At 36.9% G+C, this 21,150-nt stretch overlaps 1 protein-coding gene across 1 annotated transcript in view; it reads right to left on the bottom strand.

Moving 5' to 3' along the window:
• LOC124355494 (unconventional myosin-Ie-like) overlaps nt 1-21,150 on the bottom strand; it is a 211,471-nt gene that overhangs the window by 141,132 nt on the left and 49,189 nt on the right. The window contains exons 8-10 of the mRNA XM_046806651.1: nt 20,618-20,746; nt 18,777-18,973; nt 14,590-14,757 (exon numbers count right to left, since the gene is read on the bottom strand). Coding sequence (XP_046662607.1) covers nt 14,590-14,757; nt 18,777-18,973; nt 20,618-20,746 — 494 coding nt within the window. The remainder of the gene's footprint in view (nt 1-14,589; nt 14,758-18,776; nt 18,974-20,617; nt 20,747-21,150) is intronic.

A 21,150-nucleotide genomic window follows, 5' to 3' on the forward strand; every position in this document is an offset into this window, starting at 1 on the left:
CATTACTTAATGAGTCACAATGTATTGAAAGAAGTGATCAGAGAATTCAGTAAGATCTCTAAATCCTCATTGACACATTTAATTGTATGTTAAACCCCACCTGTCTTCATCAATTTGTATTAATTTTACAAGCTATTGTAGTGTTAAATATTTTACCATTTACTCGGTATTAATAGAGAGCTAGTTACTTTTATTTATTATTATCACCCTTTTAATTGTAAATATTTGTCTGTAGATGTCTTTAAGTGTTGTTGTAGTTATTTTTATAGTATTTTTATTATTGTACCAAATAAATTAAAACACAATTTATGAGCCTATGTTGAATTCATTACTGCAAATTAATACAAACTACTCTTTATTGCGTAGTATATCTACAAATTTATATCCGATTTATAATGTGTTTCGTCGAAAAGATTTGGTTGTAAATTTTACTTTTGGCATTTTGAGTTCACTGATAGTAAAACATAAATAATAATGTCCTACATACTTGATGTGCTTAAAAATATTTATTTACATTTGCACAATATGTATATAATATTGTTTTTAAAATTTTGTATTGTAATGTATAACAATTATATTTATTTAAAACAATTGAACACATACACTGGTCGATACAGACCGAATTCATTCTAGATACATATTGGGTAAAACTAAAAACATTTTAAAACAGAAGATGCTGCTGAAAATATGTTTATGCACAAAAGTTGTGAACTTGGAATAAAACTTGTTGGCACAAAGAATTAAGTGAAGAAAAGTGTAAAATCGTAACTTCTATAATTTGTTTTACATTACATATTTTTTAGTGTCCACATTTACATTATAAACTTCATGTAATTAGTATTACCCTACAACTTAACTTGGAATAAATAAAAAGTGACAAAAAAAAAGATTAAAGTGATGAGACGTAATTAAAAATTGCAGTTACCATTATCAACGTGCAAAAGAGAACAGCAAGGATGCCAAGTTACATACAGCATTTCTTCTAGCATCCTCCACACAACCTTGCACTGCAAACTTACCATGTCGGCCGAACAATCCGGTGTAACAGTGAAAGTGCGCTCTCTGACCGGCCATACCAGGTGAGCGCCCGTGAACAGCTGATAGTATCTCACTTTACCACAACACGACCGCACAGTCCGGTGTAACAGTGGAAGTGCTCTCTGACCGGCCATACCAGGTGAGCGCCCGTGAACAGCTGATAGTATCTCTCTTTACCACAACACGACCTCACAGTCCGGTGTAACAGTGAAAGTGCTCTCTGACCGGCCATACAGGTGAGCGCCCGTGAACAGCTGATAGTATCTCTCTTTACCACAACACGACCGTACAATCCGGTGTAACAGTGAAAGTGCTCTCTGACCGGCCATACCAGGTGGGCGCCCGTGAACAGCTGATATTATCTCACTTTACCACAACCACGACCGCACAGTCCGGTGTAACAGTGAAAGTGCTCTCTGACCGGCCATACCAGGTGGGCGCCCGTGAACAGCTGATATTATCTCACTTTACCACAACACGACCTCACAGTCCGGTGTAACAGTGAAAGTGCTCTCTGACCGGCCATACCAGGTGGGCGCCCCGTGAACAGCTGATATTATCTCACTTTACCACAACACGACCGCACAGTCCGGTGTAACAGTGAAAGTGCTCTCTGACCGGCCATACCAGGTGGGCGCCCGTGAACAGCTGATATTATCTCACTTTACCACAACACGACCGCACAGTCCGGTGTAACAGTGAAAGTGCCTCTCTGACCGGCCATACCAGGTGAGCGCCCGTGAACAGCTTGATAGTTATCTCTCTTTACCACAACACGACCGTACAATCCGGTGTAACAGTGAAAGTGCTCTCTGACCGGCCATAACCAGGTGGGCGCCCGTGAACAGCTGATATTATCTCACTTTACCACAACACGACCGCACAGTCCGGTGTAACAGTGAAAGTGCTCTCTGACCGGCCATACCAGGTGAAGCGCCCGTGAACAGCTGATAGTATCTCTCTTTACCACAACACGACCTCACAGTCCGGTGTAACAGTGAAAGTGCTCTCTGACCGGCCATACCAGGTAAGCGCCCGTGAACAGCTGATAGTATCTCACTTTACCACAACACGACCTCACAGTCCGGTGTAACAATGAAAGTGCTCTCTGACCGGCCATACCAGGTGGGCGCCCGCCCTGAACAGCTGATAGTATCTCACTTTACCACAACACGACACTCACAGTCCGTGTAACAGTGAAAGTGCTCTCTGACCGGCCATACCAGATGAGCGCCCGTGAACAGCTGATAGTATCTCTCTTTACCACAACACGACCGCAAAATCCGGTGTAACAGTGAAAGTGCTCTCTGACCGGCCATACCAGGTGGAGCGCTCGTGAACAGGCTGATAGTATCTCTCTTTACCACAACACGACCGTACAATCCGGTGTAACAGTGAAAGTGCTCTCTGACCGGCCATACCAGGTGGGCGCCCGTGAACAGCTGATATTATCTCACCTTTACCACAACACGACCGCACAGTCCGGTGTAACAGTGAAAAGTGCTCTCTGACCGGCCATACCAGGTGAGCGCCCGTGAACAGCTGATTGTATCTCTCTTTACCACAACACGACCTCACAGTCCGGTGTAACAGTGAAAGTGCTCTCTGACCGGCCATACCAGGTGGGCCGCCCGTGAACAGCTGATAGTATCTCTCTTTATACCACAACACGAACCGCACAATCCGGTGTAACAGTGAAAGTGCTCTCTGACCGGCCATACCAGGTGAGCGCTCGTGAACAGCTGATTAGTATCTCTCTTTACCACAACACGACCGTACAATCCGGTGTAACAGTGAAAGTGCTCTCAGACCGGCCATACCAGGTGGGCGCCCGTGAACAGCTGATAGTATCTCCTCTTTACCACAACACGACCGCACAATCCGGTGTAACAGTGAAAGTGCTCTCTGACCGGCCATACCAGGTGAGCGCTCGTAGGAACAGCTGGTAATAATAATATTCTTTAATGCAAGAAACAATTAACAATAATTGTATTGCAAGCGTCATATAGAAATAAAAGTCCTAATCTAATAACTAATACAATTTTAATTCTGAGTAAAAATAATAGATAAGTAAATTTAAAATTAAAATTAATTTTTTGGGTGCGTGCCACCTGTTTGCCGTTTCCTCGATAGTGGCCAAATTTTTTCTTGGATATCAGAAGGGGAGTTGAATTTCTTTTTTAACGTTAGTGAAGACTATCCCAGCGACCCATCGCAAACTCGTCCAACTGAGTAAAATGCTTTAGACACTAAGAAGTGTTTTAATCGAGATTTAAATTGTTTGTGGTTATTGACGCTTTTGTTCTCTTCAGGGAGCCTAATTGATTAGCCTTACACCAACCTGAGATGGCAAGCGTTCAAAAACAGTAGTTCTGTGCTGTGTCATACGAAAGTTGTCCCGCCCTCTAGTTCCGTATTGGTGTACGTCGCTACCCCGAAGTGAGACGCACTTGAATCCGGCAGTATAGCACGACGTCGAGAATGTAGAGACTAGGCAAAGTCAGATAATCCAAGCTCCCCGAAGGCTACTTTACACGACTCTCTTTGATTTAATTTGTAAACGATTCTGACAGCTTTCTTTTGCATTCTAAACACTCTATTACATTTGTATCTAGAAGAGCCACCCCACAATCTTAGACCATAAGCTAAATACGCATGTATTAGGCCAAAGTAAGCTGTCTTCAGAATGTCCAATGAACAGAATTTTGCCAAAAATTGCGTAAGACATAAATGCCAGAAGCAACCTTTGAACAGACACTCTCATTGTGAAGGAAACAGGATTTTTCCGGACATTTGCCATCGTTCAGTGAAACAAGAAAACAGTAACACTACGTTTTCGAGATCTGCAATCTGATCTCTTCTTCAGGTAAAGAACTAACCTAATACATAATTACAAACTAGGTTAAAGTAAACAAATCAACAATGTGTTTACAGTATAAAAATGTAGCTGCAATAGGGAATACATAGGCGAGACAAAAAAGACCACTAAACGTAAAGGATAAAAGAACACAAAGAAAACACGAGAAAGGGTTTCACAGAAAAGTCAAAAATTGCACACCATGGTCCGAAGACCATCATATGAATTGGGATGAAGCCCACATAATACATCGGGAACCACATTTCTTTCAAAAGGAAATTAATTGAGGCAACATACATTAAATTGGCAGACCAACCAATCAGTCAACCATCAGTCGAGATTAGGCCGCTTTGGTTGCCAATTCTAAAAAATGAACTAAAGAGAAAACCAAAAGTATCAAACGGATCGGATATTTGTAATAAACCAATGCGGAGTCACAATATGGTTTTAAGAAGTTCATCTCGCATGAACCAATAATAACGAAAGGGCCCATTCCCTGTTCCCCTTCCCTTGTTTTTCCGCCATCTTGTTTTAGCCAGCCGTCACGATTGCCATTGGCTAGTCCCTCTGGTCAGTCGTAGGTGGTAGTAGACGAGTGAAGACGTATTGTGACCTGTATTTCCGTAGTTTAGTTTTAATGATTAGTGTTTTGTATAGTTTTGTATTAAGTGCCATGTCTTTAGTGTTAGTGAAGTTGACAACAACATGTAGGTTGTGATTCCTGACTTAGGCGTGCCACAACGCTTTAGTAAGATTTGTTTACTTTAACCTAGTTTTGTAATTTATTTATTTATTTATTTACATACGGTATACACCATTTCACATTTGTTATAGGTATTGAGAAAATACAAGAGGCTTGATATAAAACAACTTACATAAATAGTTTACATGCATACATGCTAAAGCAAACAGAAGCAAAAAATAAGCAAAACAAGTGGCCAAATAACATCAACATCGTGAATAAAAAGAAAAATTACAACAGCAATATAGTTCATAAACAAGTGCAACATTGAAGGTGGAAACCGTAAAAAAAGACTTAATTAAAGTACCGGTAGCGTATAAAATATAGTGTTACTTATATACTACTGAGACATACATATGCATATGAACAAATACAATACGAAAGAAAAAAAAAAAATAAAGATTAGCGTAGCCTATGTTCATTGATATATATATAAAAAAAATCACAAGAAACCATTTCCATTTAGCAAAATATAAAAACATGCTGCAATACATGCAAATTTTGATGCTATTATAATAATATATGAACACAAGTGTTAAGAAAATAGCAAGCAATATATAACATTCACAAGAAACCATCTCTATTCAGTGAAAATATACAATATGCGACAATACATGCAGGGTTTGATGCCATTAAATATAAACAAAAGTGTTAACAAAAAAAAACAAAAACAAAAAAAACAGCAAGCAAAATATAACGTTCAGTGTCAGAGTTTCCACGTGTGGCCAGAGAGATATTTAGTGACCTCCCTCTTGAATGATGTGTCGGACATGCTGAACAAATCAATATGCGCAGGAAGACCATTTCCCAACCTGTGAATTCTCGGTATTGTACTGTTGTACGCATAGTTCGTAGCGAGGAATTCCCTCTCGAAAAGCTGCACAGATCTTGAAGATGGTCGGGGACAACGAAGATTGATCCTCTCTAAAAGTCTCGGGGAATCACAAGACGACGACAAAATCTTCTTCAAGAACATCAGGTCAGCAATTTGGCGTCTGGTGCTCAAGGGTAGGAGCCCAAAGTGGCGTTGCAGATCTTCAAACAGGAACCCCGTCGTAGGCAAATCCAAGTCTCAACCCAATCAGCCTGATGAATCTTATCTGAATTCTTTTCAAACGAGTTCAACCTGACCCAACAGGTAGGGAGACCATACAGGCGAACAGTATTCCAATATTGGTCGAAACCAACTGGACGTACAGGGCCCCGAAGTGTCCATGGTGAAAACCCATCTCGAGAAGTCCTAAATATAAGACCGAGGGCAATAGTGGCTTTCCTAGTAATTGCAGACAGATGCTGTTCAGGGCTCATTATGTATTAGGTTTTAGTTCTTTACCTGAAGAAGAGATCAGATTGCAGATCTCGAAACGTAGTGTTTACTGTTTTCTTGTTTCATTGAACGATGGCAAATGTCCGGAAAAATCCTGTTTTCCCTTCACAATCCTTCCATCGTCAAAAATAACCTTTAAAACAAAGGACTCTCAATGTGATCGTCTCCCACGTCAGCCCGAGCTTGGAATCCCAAGAAAGTTGGTGGATTCTTTTTCTTCTATTATGGTTTCATCCACCATCACAATTGGTCGGATTTCGTTTTCATGTTGTCGAAAACAGAAATTGATCACGCTTGTTTATGAACAATTTGTTTTCAAAATGATATTGAAAAAATTATCAATGCATGAGTTGAGTTCTTCAAAGGCTTTAATTTCAAAATCTGGTTTGGTTTTTGATCTAATGCAGAGAGTCGTATCGTCAGCATACTGAATCATCTTTCCATTATGGATTGATGAACTCAATCTGTTGACGTAGACGAGAAATAGGACAGGCCCTAGAATCGATCCCTGTGGGACTCCATAGGGCATTTTAACTTTGCCTGAGAGGGTATTCGCGATCTGCACACACTGCTCTCTATCATTTAGGTATGACGAGAGCCAATTGTGAGGCAAACCACGAACACCGCTAGACCATAACTGGTGCAACAATATTTCATGATGAACACAGTCAAAAGTGATATATCGTAAAGTATATATGAAAGTGATATACTACATAAGCCCATACTAGATATCTAAATTTTCGGGTTATGGTGACAGGAGATATACAAAAACTCTGTCGGAAATACCATCGTGACAGCGATTCTAATAGGCTGTATGTATTACTTAGTTGTAATGCAATCTACCTAATATTATATGTATAATAAATCTGGGAACTAGTACTTTTTAAAGTGATATATTATTTTAAAAAAGAAAAATGGGGCTCAAAATTTATAAAAGTACTGGAAGAGGAATATTTTGTTGTTGTTTTGTATAGTTCTAAAAATAACGTGGGGAAGTAGAACATTTACTATTTTGATTCTTATGTACAATTTAAATGCCATCTTAGGTATGTACACAACTAGAACATGAAAGTTCTGTATAATTGAATTGAAACATAATTTAAAACCGTGTAAAACGTACGCTGTTAACCTGTTGCACCCTCCTCAAGACTAAAAAAATGTACCTCACCCCGTTTAAAAATGTACCTCAATTGTCGAAATTCCCTAAGAAATCTCTTGTTGACAATGAATGACCGTATTAAAAAGTAGAGCAAAATAAAGACAAGATGTTGTCACAAAATGTGCTCGTTAGATCTCGGCTCACCACTCTTATCTGAATTGCCTTTTATCGAATTCCACTCCAATTATTCCAGACAATAAATACCAATCTCATTCAAAGCACTCTTAAAGAAAATAAAAATAGGATTTTAGCCGCCTAGATTTCTTATATACCCCATTGTAGGACGTCCAAGACCGGGATGCCGAGCACACGCAAGCTCGCACAGCATGTCGGCCGCACAGTCCGGTGTAACAGAGAAAGTGCTCTCTGTCTCTGGCCGGCCATATCAGGTGAGTGCCCGTGAACAGCTGATAGTATCTCACTTTACCACAACAGCTGGGCATCGCGCATGACTCAGCAGTCACCAGTCAGTCCTTCCTACCAACAGCTTCACAGTCCCCACAGTCGGGAACTGTGCGTCTAATTGACCTTTCTATCGTATGTGTGGATTTATGTTACAATTACATGTCAACGCGTATACTCTGTAATATTGAAGCCTAATATATTTAACTACTTTTATTTGCAGTATATAGTGTGTGTTTCGTATAATAAAAATAGACACAGTCAGGAAGATGTATCTAAATGGACATATGTTAAAGACTTTAATTATATTGTTCCCTTACAAAAGTAAGAACAATACACATTTAAATTGTAAATGAGTGCTTGTTAAGTCTGAGAACAGTAATCAATTCTCAGATGTGTGTATCAGCACAATTAAGTACATGTTGATGTCAAATCAATCAATACACAACCTGATATTCAACAATTTACAGACACTCAAACTTTGAATTAAATAATCTGTAGAATTTGTGTCTTCATCATGACACAACTAAGCATTTCATTAAATATGGAATAATATAATCTGTCAATATTATTCACTAAAATCAGCAGTGAATAAGTTAATTTTCCAACACAAGCCATTCAAAGATGAATTTTTAAAAAGTCAATTAAAATGTTTCATTAATCTTTATTTGGATAGCTCATACTGTAGTGTACATAACATCATGCTCATATAATTCACTATATTTATTGTGATGCTTTTGATTTTGGGGTCAAAAGATTAAAAGTAAGTTTGTCTGTACATTTGTGCGATAGCTCTTAACAGAAAGGTTCTAGACTCTTAAATAGATACATTATCTTACTGTACTTCTACAGTACAGTGCAATTCCTTACTTTCTGATCTCTGATCACTATTGTAATCCTATATCCTTGGTTCAGTATGGCAGTAATATCAAATTTTATAAACCTAGTCAGTGTCCTATCCCTCATAAGTGCAAAATAGACTCACTACTCCCTCAATGCTTTCTAATCCGTGAATAATTGGACTTCATGTCTGGTGCATTGCTTTGTGATTCCATTTGTAACGGTTAGGCGCTCACTGCACTCACTTGTTCCCTCAAATTATAGTCATGGAGGGAATGGCTCATTCAGTTATATTATTGCTCGTCCCATTATACTATTATGTTAAAATAATATCCAGAATATATACACTAGTGTGGATTTGTCATTGGTGGGATCTATAATAATAGTTAGATAATATTATTGTCATTGCTGCTTGCAGTATTCTGTTACTCTCGAAATACTAGAAATTACTCACTTTTTTTGTTCTCTCAGGTCAAGAAGCTTATAAATTACACTTAGTCCTATTAGAACCTTAGCGCTGCTTCCGGAGTGACAGGATATTCAGGATGGATAAGGTTAGGGAGTAGGGGCTGTCTCCTGAGGAAGAATTAGGGCACTACATCTTAAAGTCATGTCTCCCTGGAAGAAGGGGAGGCCAGCTCTGAACCAGCCTCTCCAGTCAAAGTAGGCAGGGGGTGGCATACCCTTGTTGAGGTTAGCGAGAACCCCACCAACTCAACAGTCATCTCCTGCAGTAGACTAGACCTATCTAATTGCCCTTGAACCCCAGAATCTCGACATTTGCGGTGAGTGATGTGCTGCTCCTGGACATTCATAAGGTTGCCCAGATTTAAGTGACACTTCGAATTTTGCTCTGCCCAGTGGTAGGTTCAACTGGAAGGTATAAACCAGCCAGAAGTGATCCCTGCTGGGTTATTTGCTCACTTTAGTTGGTACTGTAAATTTGGGTTACTATGATCATCTTAAAAACCATAGCAAATAGGTCCAGCCGTTCACATGTACATGAACAACCTTCCCTTTTTCATTTACAATATATAAAACATATAAATATTCCTTCCGTCTAAGTCATAAGAAATAGGTTACTTTTTTAACAACTGAAGTATTATTAATTTACTCTCATATGATCTAAATGTACTCAATATCTCAAAAATTGTTACAAGGGAGATACAAACAAAGCACCTAGAGAGTTCCTAAATAACAGAGTTGTGATTTTTTTTAAGTTGGAATGGCCACCATATTTGGTTTCAAATTGTGTACCAAGATGGCCAACAAACTTTGCCAAAATATTTATAAGATCAATTTTTGTACCTTGTTTCAACTTGTTTGGGCCCAATTATCATTTTTTTAATTGGGACAATTATCATTTCCAAATATCATGTTATATAGCCAGGTTAAGTGTTAGAGAGGGCTTCTTAGCCCTAACTTCGCCTGGTAAAATAAGACATTCTTTACTTTTTTACTTTTTATATAGCATATATAAAATATTTTGAATGGAGGATGGTTTTAACTGTGAGGGTCATCTCATCATTGCAATAGACTGATTTTGTACACAAAATCTATGTAATAAAATATTGTCCCTTTTCAAACGTATTTGAAGCATTTCAGTACATTTTATTTATTACTTTGTTAATAAAGTACTTTGAAATATTATTATTGAAATCAAGGGAAATAGCTATATAATTATAGAGATATTCATGTAATAATGGGTATTCAAGTCAGCTTACATAAAAAATAGCTAAGAAAATGTTTTATTATTAACACGTGTTTGCTGCAATGCATTTTTCATGGGAATTTTCAAAACTTTAGACCAGTGGGGAGTAGCTCTGAAGTTTCCTTTCTTAGTGCATTTACAGGCCACAAGAAACTTATGTTCTGAATTTCATGTCTCTATTATTCCTGGGTATTGATGAATTAGTCAATCAGTCAGGATATCTTCTTTTATATACTACTACCAGTTAACCACAGCAATTACCTGTTGAAACACAGGAATACTACGGACATGTTCTATTGAAATGACATTCTAAACACTCCTGAGATAAGTGATAGTCACTGAAAGACATTTCAATCTCCTGCTCCATTTTAGATTTAGGTTTAAAGAGCAGTGTTCCAAGACCTTTGATTCGTAGGGTGAAAAAGCTTTTATACATACCCGAGAAATTACTCATATTTAATTCTAATTTAACATGACATTTCATTGAATAGCTCTGAAGTTTTCAGTAACAATTGAACTATTTCAGGCCAGTATAGAGGAATTCTAAAGTAAAAGCCAATATTTTTCCTGTTAATGTACTTATGATGTAATAAATGATGGAGCTCTATTTAGTTTAGAAACGAGAGAAATAAAATTTAGTAAAAACAGAAGTAAGCTGTGAACAATGAATGCCAGATGACACTACCATACCAATGATTTATTATCTTTAAATTATCCCTTTGAGTGCCAAGTATTTATTGAGTGGGTATACTGAAAAGTGCCAGGTGTTTTTCTAGTGGGTGTACCTCAAAGTGCCAGCCCTTTTGCAGGCATTTTGCAAGGTCACAGTTCGATTATTTAATAAGCTATCAACATGATTTTTTTTTATTTTTCTCTGAAAACTCTGTTTAATTAACATAAAATAACAAAGTTACCATAACACTAAATTTAGGAATACCAAAAATGGACTTACCTAAAAAAAATTCAAAAATTGTTTCAAATTTAATTTTTCAACCAAATTATTATGATAAAAAATTCATATCCTTTTCTTAGTCCATATCACTGGAAAGTGTATGCAATTGTTTGTAAATCTTGCAAAATTTATATTATTATCTTCAATAATGAGTAAGTTATACAACTTTTAAGAAACTATTGTCACATTGCTTCCGGTAGCTATGGCAACCAAAAGTGTTTATATGTGAGTTTCATAATTTAAAGTTTGATCATCGGAAGTGTACTATAACAATTTATTTTGAAATGAACGATTCTTCACAAACATTTCAATATGATATTATTTAAAAATATTAAAGGTTACAATTTTTAGTGACTTTTTCCCGAACGTCCGGTAAAATCGGACGTTGGCACTTTGCAGACACCTTTTGTCGTCCAGTAAAATCGGACGTTGGCACTCAAAGGGTTATGCAATAGACATAATTACAGTTTTAAGAACTTCAGTTACTTGTAAAAATAACAAAAAGCATTAATTTATAAATAGATTTATAATTTTTACATTACATTTTCCAATCCAAATGGTACTCTACTCCCAAATACTCATTCATAGCCTCCAGCCATAAATTTTTAATGTAAACATCTACATGAATGGTTATAAAACAACATTATTTATGCTGGAAAAAATTAGTTTCTGGCTAAAGTACTTTTTTCAGTGTAGGTATTAGCAATTTAGTTCTATGACAGAGCTTTGCAAACCAATTAATCAAAAATTGGGATGCTTTAACAATCACAACAGGTTTTTTATACATTTAGAAAAACTGTTTTTTTTATATTATTAATGTGACTTTGTTTTGATGGTTGGATTAGTTACTCGTACTAATTATTTCATTCATCAGTGTTTTTAAAGCTAATTTCTATGTTTTCTTAGGGATTTTCTTTGTTTATTTAAGCTAATCCACAAACTGGATCAGTGAACTGTCATGTGTAGCCAATATGACCAAGAATATACAGGGTGTCAATTAAGTCTGGAACCTCTTTTTTAATTTTTAAACCACAATATAAAAAAATATTTTTAAGTACCTGTGATCAAAGTAAGTGTTAAAAATGTTCCCCTCCCATCATCTGACAATGTAGTAATCGAAGCCAGGAATCAATAATTATTACCAATAACACAACTACTGTTAGAATGTGAAAGTGGCAGATTGAGTCATACACAGCATCCACAGAAACTTAACGTTTGGGCAGGTATTATAGGAAATCAAATTATGGGCCCATTATTTATTAATGGTAATTTAAATGGTGACTCGTATCTAACAATGCTTCAAAATGAGATAATTCCTGCACTACAAGCTGCTCTTGGTCGACAATTTCAAAGAATTTATTTCCAACAAGATGGCGCGCCACCACACTTTGCTCTCCTTGTTAGAGAATACTTGGATACAATATTCCTTCACAGATGGATTGGAAGACATGGTGCAGTAGAGTGGCCTGCTCGTTCCCCTGATTTATCTCCGCTGGATTTTTTTCTTTGGGGATACCTCAAAGATAAAGTTTATCGTACTAAGCCTCGAGATTTGGCGCACCTAAGAAATCTCATAGTCCAAGAAGCTCAAGATATTCCTCGTGACTACCTTCAAAATGGATGGCTTTTACAACCGCCTAGGACATTGCCAGACGATGGTAGGGGAACATTTTGAACACTTACTTTGATCACAGGTACTTAAAAATTGGTGTTTACTTGTAATACTTAATAATTTACATTGTTCAATTGTTTTAAAATTCAAATAGCTATAACTACTGAATGAATCCACCTTTTTAAGTCCGGTTTGCGGCATTGTACTCTGCTAAGTAAGAACTTTAATTTGATACCAAACTTGACCTATGCTGCTATTTAAGAATTTTGTCTGACTCCTTGTGGACCGTCCCCCAAAGGGATTATCCAGTCGGCAATTGGGCAGATGTGTGCATTACTATCACCAGTAAGCACGTGTGAACTTTGGTATTTCTTTCTATTATGGTTCAAAAATTACAAAAAGAGGTTCCAGACTTAATTGACACCCTGTATAGATAATTTACACTCTAAGATCATATCCAGTGTTAAAATTTAATATTTGAATCATCTAATCCAAACCATAATCAAATAATTTATTTAATAATAACATATGGAGCTGACACATTAGTTATATACTATATGTTTTATTGTGACAAGCTTGTGTTTACTGTAGCAAGTAATGTCAATCTTTGTTTAAGTGGCAGCTACAAATGGAAATAACTCAGCAGTATATTTGTTGAATCAATTTATTTTTACCTAAATGACTCAACCAATATTTCTGCTCTTATTTTTGTGGACAATTATTTTCTTATCTGCCTAAGGTAAGAGTGTGAATGGGACCATAGAGACCTCAGAAAGCTACCTAATTTTTAATGAAATCAATAGAGGATTTTTTCTCTAGAACGAAATTGATCATCATGTGCACTAGTTTTGATAGAGGTCAAAATAAAGGGTTAAAAATATCCCAGTGATACATTTTTTTAAAAGGTCCTTTTTTGTTTTAATCTTTGAACCAAACGTTGGATATCTAAATATTAATTATATCAATATCGACCAACGGAAAAAAGAAATGGGAGTCGCCATTTTTAGCAAACCCTCGGTTTTTTAAAGCCCATCATCTTTACTTGGACATAATCTGAATATACATTGTGAGTTAAAAGTATGGACACTTTCTGTTTAGTTTTTGATGGATAAAGGTGGAGGGATGGAACTTAGGATACCTTTCTAGGAAATATAAGCAAACATTTTAGTCACTGTTACAACTTTGCCCATTTCCCCAAAATGGGATTTGGGGGGTGGGGTTGCTCAAAATTTTAGATGTAAAAGCCCATTAAGTGACACCTCATTTGAAAGGTCTTGATAAAAGAAGAACAGTGAAACTCAAGCTTACTATCTCAACACAGTACAAAATGGTGAATGTTTTACTTGAATTAGGCTTATATAATTTATTTAAATTCAGATTTATTCCATAACACTCAGTACTGTGTGCTCTTTAAGTAAATTAATCCTCATGAAAAACAAATCATATTATTATTCCATTGCACAGTTTATGAAAACATATGAAGAATAAAATTTGCTCTATTCAGGTAATTTCCAACAATTTCCCTCTGATAAAAATAACTTAACCAAAGAAATGCACACTTTGTAACAGAAGGACTTTTTGATGTTTTGTGGGTAAGACAAATTTTGTTACTAATGTTTATAATTTATTCTAATAAAAATGAAAAACAAACTGTACTTTCTAAAAACCACATTATCATGCCAATATACTACTGCACACAAATCCAAAATTTCAGAATTGTATTGTGCTCTATGACATTGTTAATAAAACATGGCAAACTAAAACTTAGCTCTAAATTTGGACGTTGCTTCAATAAAATCACCAATAAGGGGGCATGGTTCGGCTTTACCTTCTGTAATGGCCCTTAAATGAGAATGTCCAGTGATTTCTTCTTGTGGGATTAACACAGCCCTGAAATCCAAGGTAAGTACTAAGTACTACATAAACCATGCTATAAAATTGTAACTTACCTGCTCAGCCTTGAGTGTCAGTTGGATGAATATCTGCTGTAACTTTTCATTGACAAAGTTGATGCAGAACTGCTCAAAACCATTTCTGCTGAATATTTCAAACCCATAGATGTCCAGAATTCCGATACTGTTCCCCTCCACTCTTGTCTGCATGGCTTCATTCACTTGCTGCAAACAATCAGACATTGTTTTGATTACAAATAAATCTCCTAAATATTGAAACAATGGTGGCACAAATTAATTAATTAGTTCAATTAGCTAATTATATTATTACTATGTTCTTGTATGTATGTGTGTGTGTGTGTATATATATACATACATATTTGAGTTTAGAAGCCGCCTGTACTGATGGTTTATAGTTTTTTTTGACACTTTTGTTGGTTATCCAGAAATGGTTCCCTACTTATTTGTACTTAATCATTTTAATATTTAAAAAGTACACTATTCAAAATAAAACTAAAAGGCAACAGTGTTAGAGGCTTATGGCAGAAATCCCAAGGTTTTTAAGTTAACCTCCACTGACTCTATTCTCGAATCCTTCGCTATAAACTTAATATTATTAGAATTACTATAAAACTGCTGTCATATACAATAAAACTCATCTATGCTATTCCAGATGGGTAGACCTGTGTCACAATGCATATCAAGTTTGATAAAGTACCAGTAATTTATTTCAATAATCCATTACCACTGCAGTATATTTTTGTTACCCTATGTATGGTAGATTTCTAAAGACCTGTGATCCTTATCCTCATTATTGTAACCTCCTGTGGTAATCCCTTAGTCAAATGCCAAAGAGTATAATAATTGCCCTCTCCTGTTTCAACCAAACACAATTGCATAGAATAAGTTCCCAAGTTACTTCATGCTGTCACAAACAAATTGTGTTACCAACAAAGATTGCCATTGCATTTTGGTGCTTCCTCCTAGATAAAATGCCCAACCTTCCACGATACAGGACAAAACATGTAAACTACCTTGAAAGGCAGCCTAGTCATAAGAACACTGATAACTGGGGGTCACCTAATCTGATGTTCATCTACAGCTTAAGAATTAACTGTATGGTATATAAGGCTCCTGGAAATAACACATAATAGTTTTGACCCAATTAATAATATGATGACCCTCAATTTGCTAATTCAGCACCACCCAAGTTACTTCTAGCAACCCATGCCCAAGAACCCAGGAAAGACGCCTCAACAAAGCCATCTTAGACCTAAACTCTAACCTTAGACCGCATGGTAGTCTGTGAAATTTCAGATACTCTAACCTTTATCGTTGCATGAATTCTCAAAATTATTATTAGGCTTCATCAGCATAATAAGCACATTCCATAATAGCATTAATTTCAGCCTGACATATAGAAACTTATCCATAGGCATACTGAAAGTTGTTACAATAGGACTCCATAAATTCCAGCTGCCACACCTCTTTTGACTTAGATCTGTCTACGTACCAGACAGAGAGCATTAGGAATACTAATTTCCTGCTATTTTATATGTCACAACAGAGATTCTATCAACTAAAGTCATTCTATCACTGTCAATTTTACAGAATATTGACCTCTACACCTACAAATCAAAAAAATCAAATCAAATCAAATCAAAAATTCTTTATTTGTAATTTCATGGAGAAATACAACACATGGTAGTAAAGTCATATTTTATATACAAAAGTGGTTTTTAATTGTACAAATTTTGATGTTGTTGTTTTAAGTCAGTGAATTCTTTGATCGAGTAAAAAGACCACTCCAGGAGCCATTCTTGAAGTTTCCTCTTAAAATGTTTTTGTCTGGAGATCTTCTTCAGGTAGTCAGGAAGGCAGTTAAACAATTTTGGTCCCATGTAGCTTGGCTTCTCTTCATATAGGCTGAGACGGTGGTTCGGCAAAATGAAATTGTTTCCATGCCTGGTGTTGTAATAATGGAGCTGTCCTGTTCTTGTTAGATTTTGATTAGTAGTGTAAAGAATAACTTCCTGGATGTAGAGGGATACTGATGTTAGTATCTTTAGTTCTTTAAATGTACTTCTGCAGGAGTCAAGTGGATTGAGGTTGGCTAAGATCCTAATCGCTTTTTTTTGAATTACCAGGATACGTTGCACATTTTTTGCTGAGGAGTTGCCCCAGACTGTTATGCCATATCGAAGATGAACTCAAAAAGTGCAAAATAGGCAATTCTAGTTATCTCCTGAGTATTGGTAGCCTTTAGTCTTTTAAGGACATAGATGCAGGAGTTAAGTTTTGAACAAATTTTATCAATATGTGGTGTCCAGGTGAGTTTGTCATCAATAGTTACTCCCAAGTATTTCGCTTTATTATCTAGGTCAACTTCTGGGAGTCCTGTAAATTCAATTGTTCTTCTTCCAAAGTTTAGTTGTTGAGTCTTATGGTCGTTTAATACTAAGTCATTCTGATTACAATATTGTTTTGCTGTATTTAGAGCGATAAAGGATGCTATTTCTAGTTCTTGTACTTGTTTATTTGCTATGAGGAGGACAGTATCATCAGCATACATGAGTACCTGGCTAAGCTCTTGGAGATAGTTTGGGAGATCGTTGGTTAGCAGAATAAAAAGTACCGGTCCCAAGACAGATCCTTGAGGGACGCCTCTACTTAGAGGGAGTGGTGTTGATGTTACACGATATGAGGTGTTGTTTTTGGTATATGATATTTCTACCATTTGTGTTCTTCCCTCCAGGTAGCTTGCAAACCAACTGGCTGCATTTCCTCTGGCTCCCATATTATTCATCTTTTGAAGGAGGATATTATGGTCCAGGCAGTCAAATGCTTTAGTAAAATCCAGAAAAAGGCTAGTCACAGCAGCTCCATCTTCCACTTTATCTATAATGAATTCTGTGAGTTCTATCAGTGCTGAAATTGTTGATCTTCCTTTCAGAAACCCATGTTGTTGGGTGGTTAGGACATTGTGGTCGGTCAAATGTGTTATAAGCCAGTTTAACATTACTTTTTCAATCACTTTTGAAACTGTAGAGAGGAGGGATATAGGTCTGTAGTTGTTGATGTCAGTTGGAGATCCTTTTTTTAGTTTTGGAAACACTTTTGCCAACTTTAGAGCTCTAGGGAAAATGCCTTGGGAGAAAGTTTTGTTGATAATAGATGTCAGAGGTGGTACAAGTTCCTCTGAGCAGCCTTTCAAAAGGATTGATGAGATGTCATCCACCCCAGCCGAAGGCTTTTGTTTGAGGTTAGAAATGGCTTCTTCTGTTTCTTTCAGGGTACAAGGCCATAACGATATATCAGGTATTTGATTCTGTGGCTGGTTGAGTTGTTTGCTTGTTTGTGTGAGTCCCATTTCTGTTAATGTTTTGTCAGCTACCGTTGTAAAATATAGATTAAGGTGGTTTGCAACAAGTAGTGGGTCTGATTGGAGTTTCCCATCAATTTCTAGTTCTATGGAGTCTGAAGTCCTGTTGTCCCGGCATCTTTCATAATTTATCACTTGCCATAGGGCTTTTTGCTTGTTACTAGATTGCTTAATGAAATGTGATGTAGCCTGCTTTCTGAGTTCCTTAAGCTGCAGATCATACGCCCTTTTTTTTGCAACAGTTTCAAGTTTGTCTATATCTCTTCCATATAAATTTTGTTTGTCCAAGGCCTTCAGATAGTCAGTTTTTAACCTATGAGATTCTTCGTTATACACCTTTCTATACTTTTGTTTTTTCTTTGCCCTCGTTTTTTTATATGGACAAGCTGCATTGAGTGTTCTACACAACACATTACTAAAGAACTCATATGCTTTGTCAGCGTCATGTGTATTGTATACATAGTCAAAAGATTCAAAGCTGAGTAAGTTTTTAAAATGATGCATATTGTCTTTAGTAAAATGTCTACAGGTTGAGCTAGGATAGGTTTTTTCTGTATTTGCAGGTTTACAGTGCATAATTGTGCTGTATGGTCTGACAGACCTGTTATGATGACTTCAACACCGATGTCCTCTTCGTTAAGATTTGTGCACACTACATCGATTGAAGATGCAGAGTTGTGCACAACTCTTGTTGCTGGAAGTTCTAGTCTTACAATGTTATGACTGGTTAACATTTCTTCAAGTTTCTTCTTTGAGTTGTTAGAAACCTGAGGGAGTCTGTCAACAACACCTCACACATCTGGCATCTAAGAAGCCTCAATACTTATAATACTCAAAATATGTATAAGAAATCTACACCCACCTTAACTAGGAAGTCAAAGAGTCTGGCATAGAGAGCCTTGGCTAGGGCATCTCGTGTGTATGTGGCCTGCTCCAAGGTCAGGGTTACATCTATAGAGTCAGCCACACTGCCCCACTTGCTGTCGAACTTGCGGCTACGCAGCTTGGAACTCAACTGTTCCTTCTCTACTTGCAGCAGGTGTGCCGTGAACTGTAGACCTGCACATAACAATCAATCTCTGTAACACAGGCTGCAAGCAGTGATAATTATGATGTTTACATGTAGATTGTAATATTCACTTTATTTCATAATTAACACAAGATACAGAAAATCATTACACTCAAGCTTTTAACTAAAATGTTACTAATATTAAACCTCTCCCAGTCGAATTACCGCAGCGAGCTTCTTGTGCTACCGTACTGAATTCATTTGGCTGCTCTGCCCTGGGAGAACACCTAAGTGCATTTTTATTATTTCAAAGGCTCTAATCAAACAAAACTGTTGCATATCATACATTGTTGTCAATATTATTATATTCTCTATAGTATGGTGGCATTTGAAAAATTACTATGCTTAATCACTATCATGCAGACATGGACACAAACTTGGACCTGCCAACTTAGTAGTAAAACACAAATAACTTACAGAAAACTGTGAAAATAACACATCAGTATGATGTCAGTAAAATAGTAATTGCAGACAGGCAGATAATTCAATAATTCTGTAAGATATCAGCATAAGTCAGGCAGAATTTTGATGAAAATCATCAACATCACTAAAACATTTTGTTTCTTACTTCTAGATAGCATCCCTAGACATTTAATTAACATTTAATAAAATTAATAAACATTTAATTAACAAGGGCAACAGTACTATACTTACTTACTTACTTACTTGATACTTTTGTTTCCGCAGGAAGTTGGCCCATTTTAGGGCTTCTGCAGGTCCAAAACTGCCCTGTATAGGAGGGACAGTGTTTAGGGTAGGGTGGGGTGTTCCAGACCTTTACAATGATCAAAAAATTGTTCCATGCTATAGAAGGATTGATCTATTAGGAAATTTTTTAGCTCACTCTTGAATTTTTTGTTACAATTGATTGTTCTTATTATTAGTGGTAAAACTTGATAAATTTTTAGTCCAGAGAAATTTGGTTTTTTTTCAAAAAGAGTAAGCCTATGTTGCATTGAGAAATTGTTCTTAAATCTAGTATTGTAATTATGACTATTGTTTATAAATTCTAAGTTTTGAGATTTTATGTACCAGGCACATTCATAAATATATAGACATGGAACTGTTAATATTTTTAGGTTTTTGAAGTGATCACTACAATGTGAGCGGGGAGGCAGGCCCAACATGGCTCTGATGGCCTTTTTTTGCCAAGTAAAAATTCGTTTGAGATTTGAGGCTGAGCCCCCCCACAGGATGATTGAGTAAGAGATGTGAGACTCGAACAAACAGTGGTATACAGATTTTTCCAATTGGTTGTTTTTGAGTTTTGCAAAGGTTTCGAAGGACAAAAACGCCTTTGGCTAATTTGCTTTCAATTTTGACCAACTGTTCATTCCAGTCTAACCCATTATCCAACATCACCCCCAGCAGTTCTGCTGATTTTGTGACATCCATCTCCCTGTCACCTATGCACAAGCTAGGAGTCCAGGAATTTTTATTTCCTACTATCAATAGATATTTCCATTAGCAAGTCCAAAAAAGCCATATGGTGGCAGCACAAAGCAGAGAGCAATAACAAAGCTATTAGTGGGAATCAGAGGCGATTGGATTTTAGCACCAATATAAAAGAGATTCAAGGAAAGGATAGCCAAAGTATAGTATGTCTCTTTATTATCTATCCAAACTGAACTTACTTGGTGGAGTGGCGATCTCTGCGTAGTTTCCCTTCTCGGTAAAGGTGACGTTGCCAAGGTGAAGAATCGCAGCCACAGTCCTCAGAATGTCGCTCTGCTGCTGCTCACCCAGTCCCATCACGCTCATGGCTGCAACAGTATTCTCTGTTAGAATTTTACACTCAGCACGTCACAATTTCCCTTCTCAGTGAAGGTGACGTTGCCGAGGTGAAGAATCGCAGCCACAATCCTCAGAATGTCAGTCTGCTGCTGCTCCCCCAGTCACATCACGCCCATGGCTGCAAGAGTGTTATCTGTTGGAATTTTACACTCAGCACGTCACAATTTCCCTTCTCAATGAAGGTGACGTTGCCCAAGAAAAGTATCGTGGACACAGACTTCAGAATGTCAGTCTGCTGCTGCTCCCCTAGTCCCATCACGCTCATGGCTGCAAGTGTGTTATCTGTTAGAATTTTACACTCAACACGTTACAATTTCCCTTCTCAGTGAAGGTGACGTTGCCGAGGTGAAGAATCGCAGCCACAGTCCTCAGA

Source organism: Homalodisca vitripennis, chromosome 2 (assembly GCF_021130785.1).
Source record: "Homalodisca vitripennis isolate AUS2020 chromosome 2, UT_GWSS_2.1, whole genome shotgun sequence".
In the NCBI taxonomy this organism is placed as follows: domain Eukaryota; kingdom Metazoa; phylum Arthropoda; class Insecta; order Hemiptera; family Cicadellidae; genus Homalodisca; species Homalodisca vitripennis.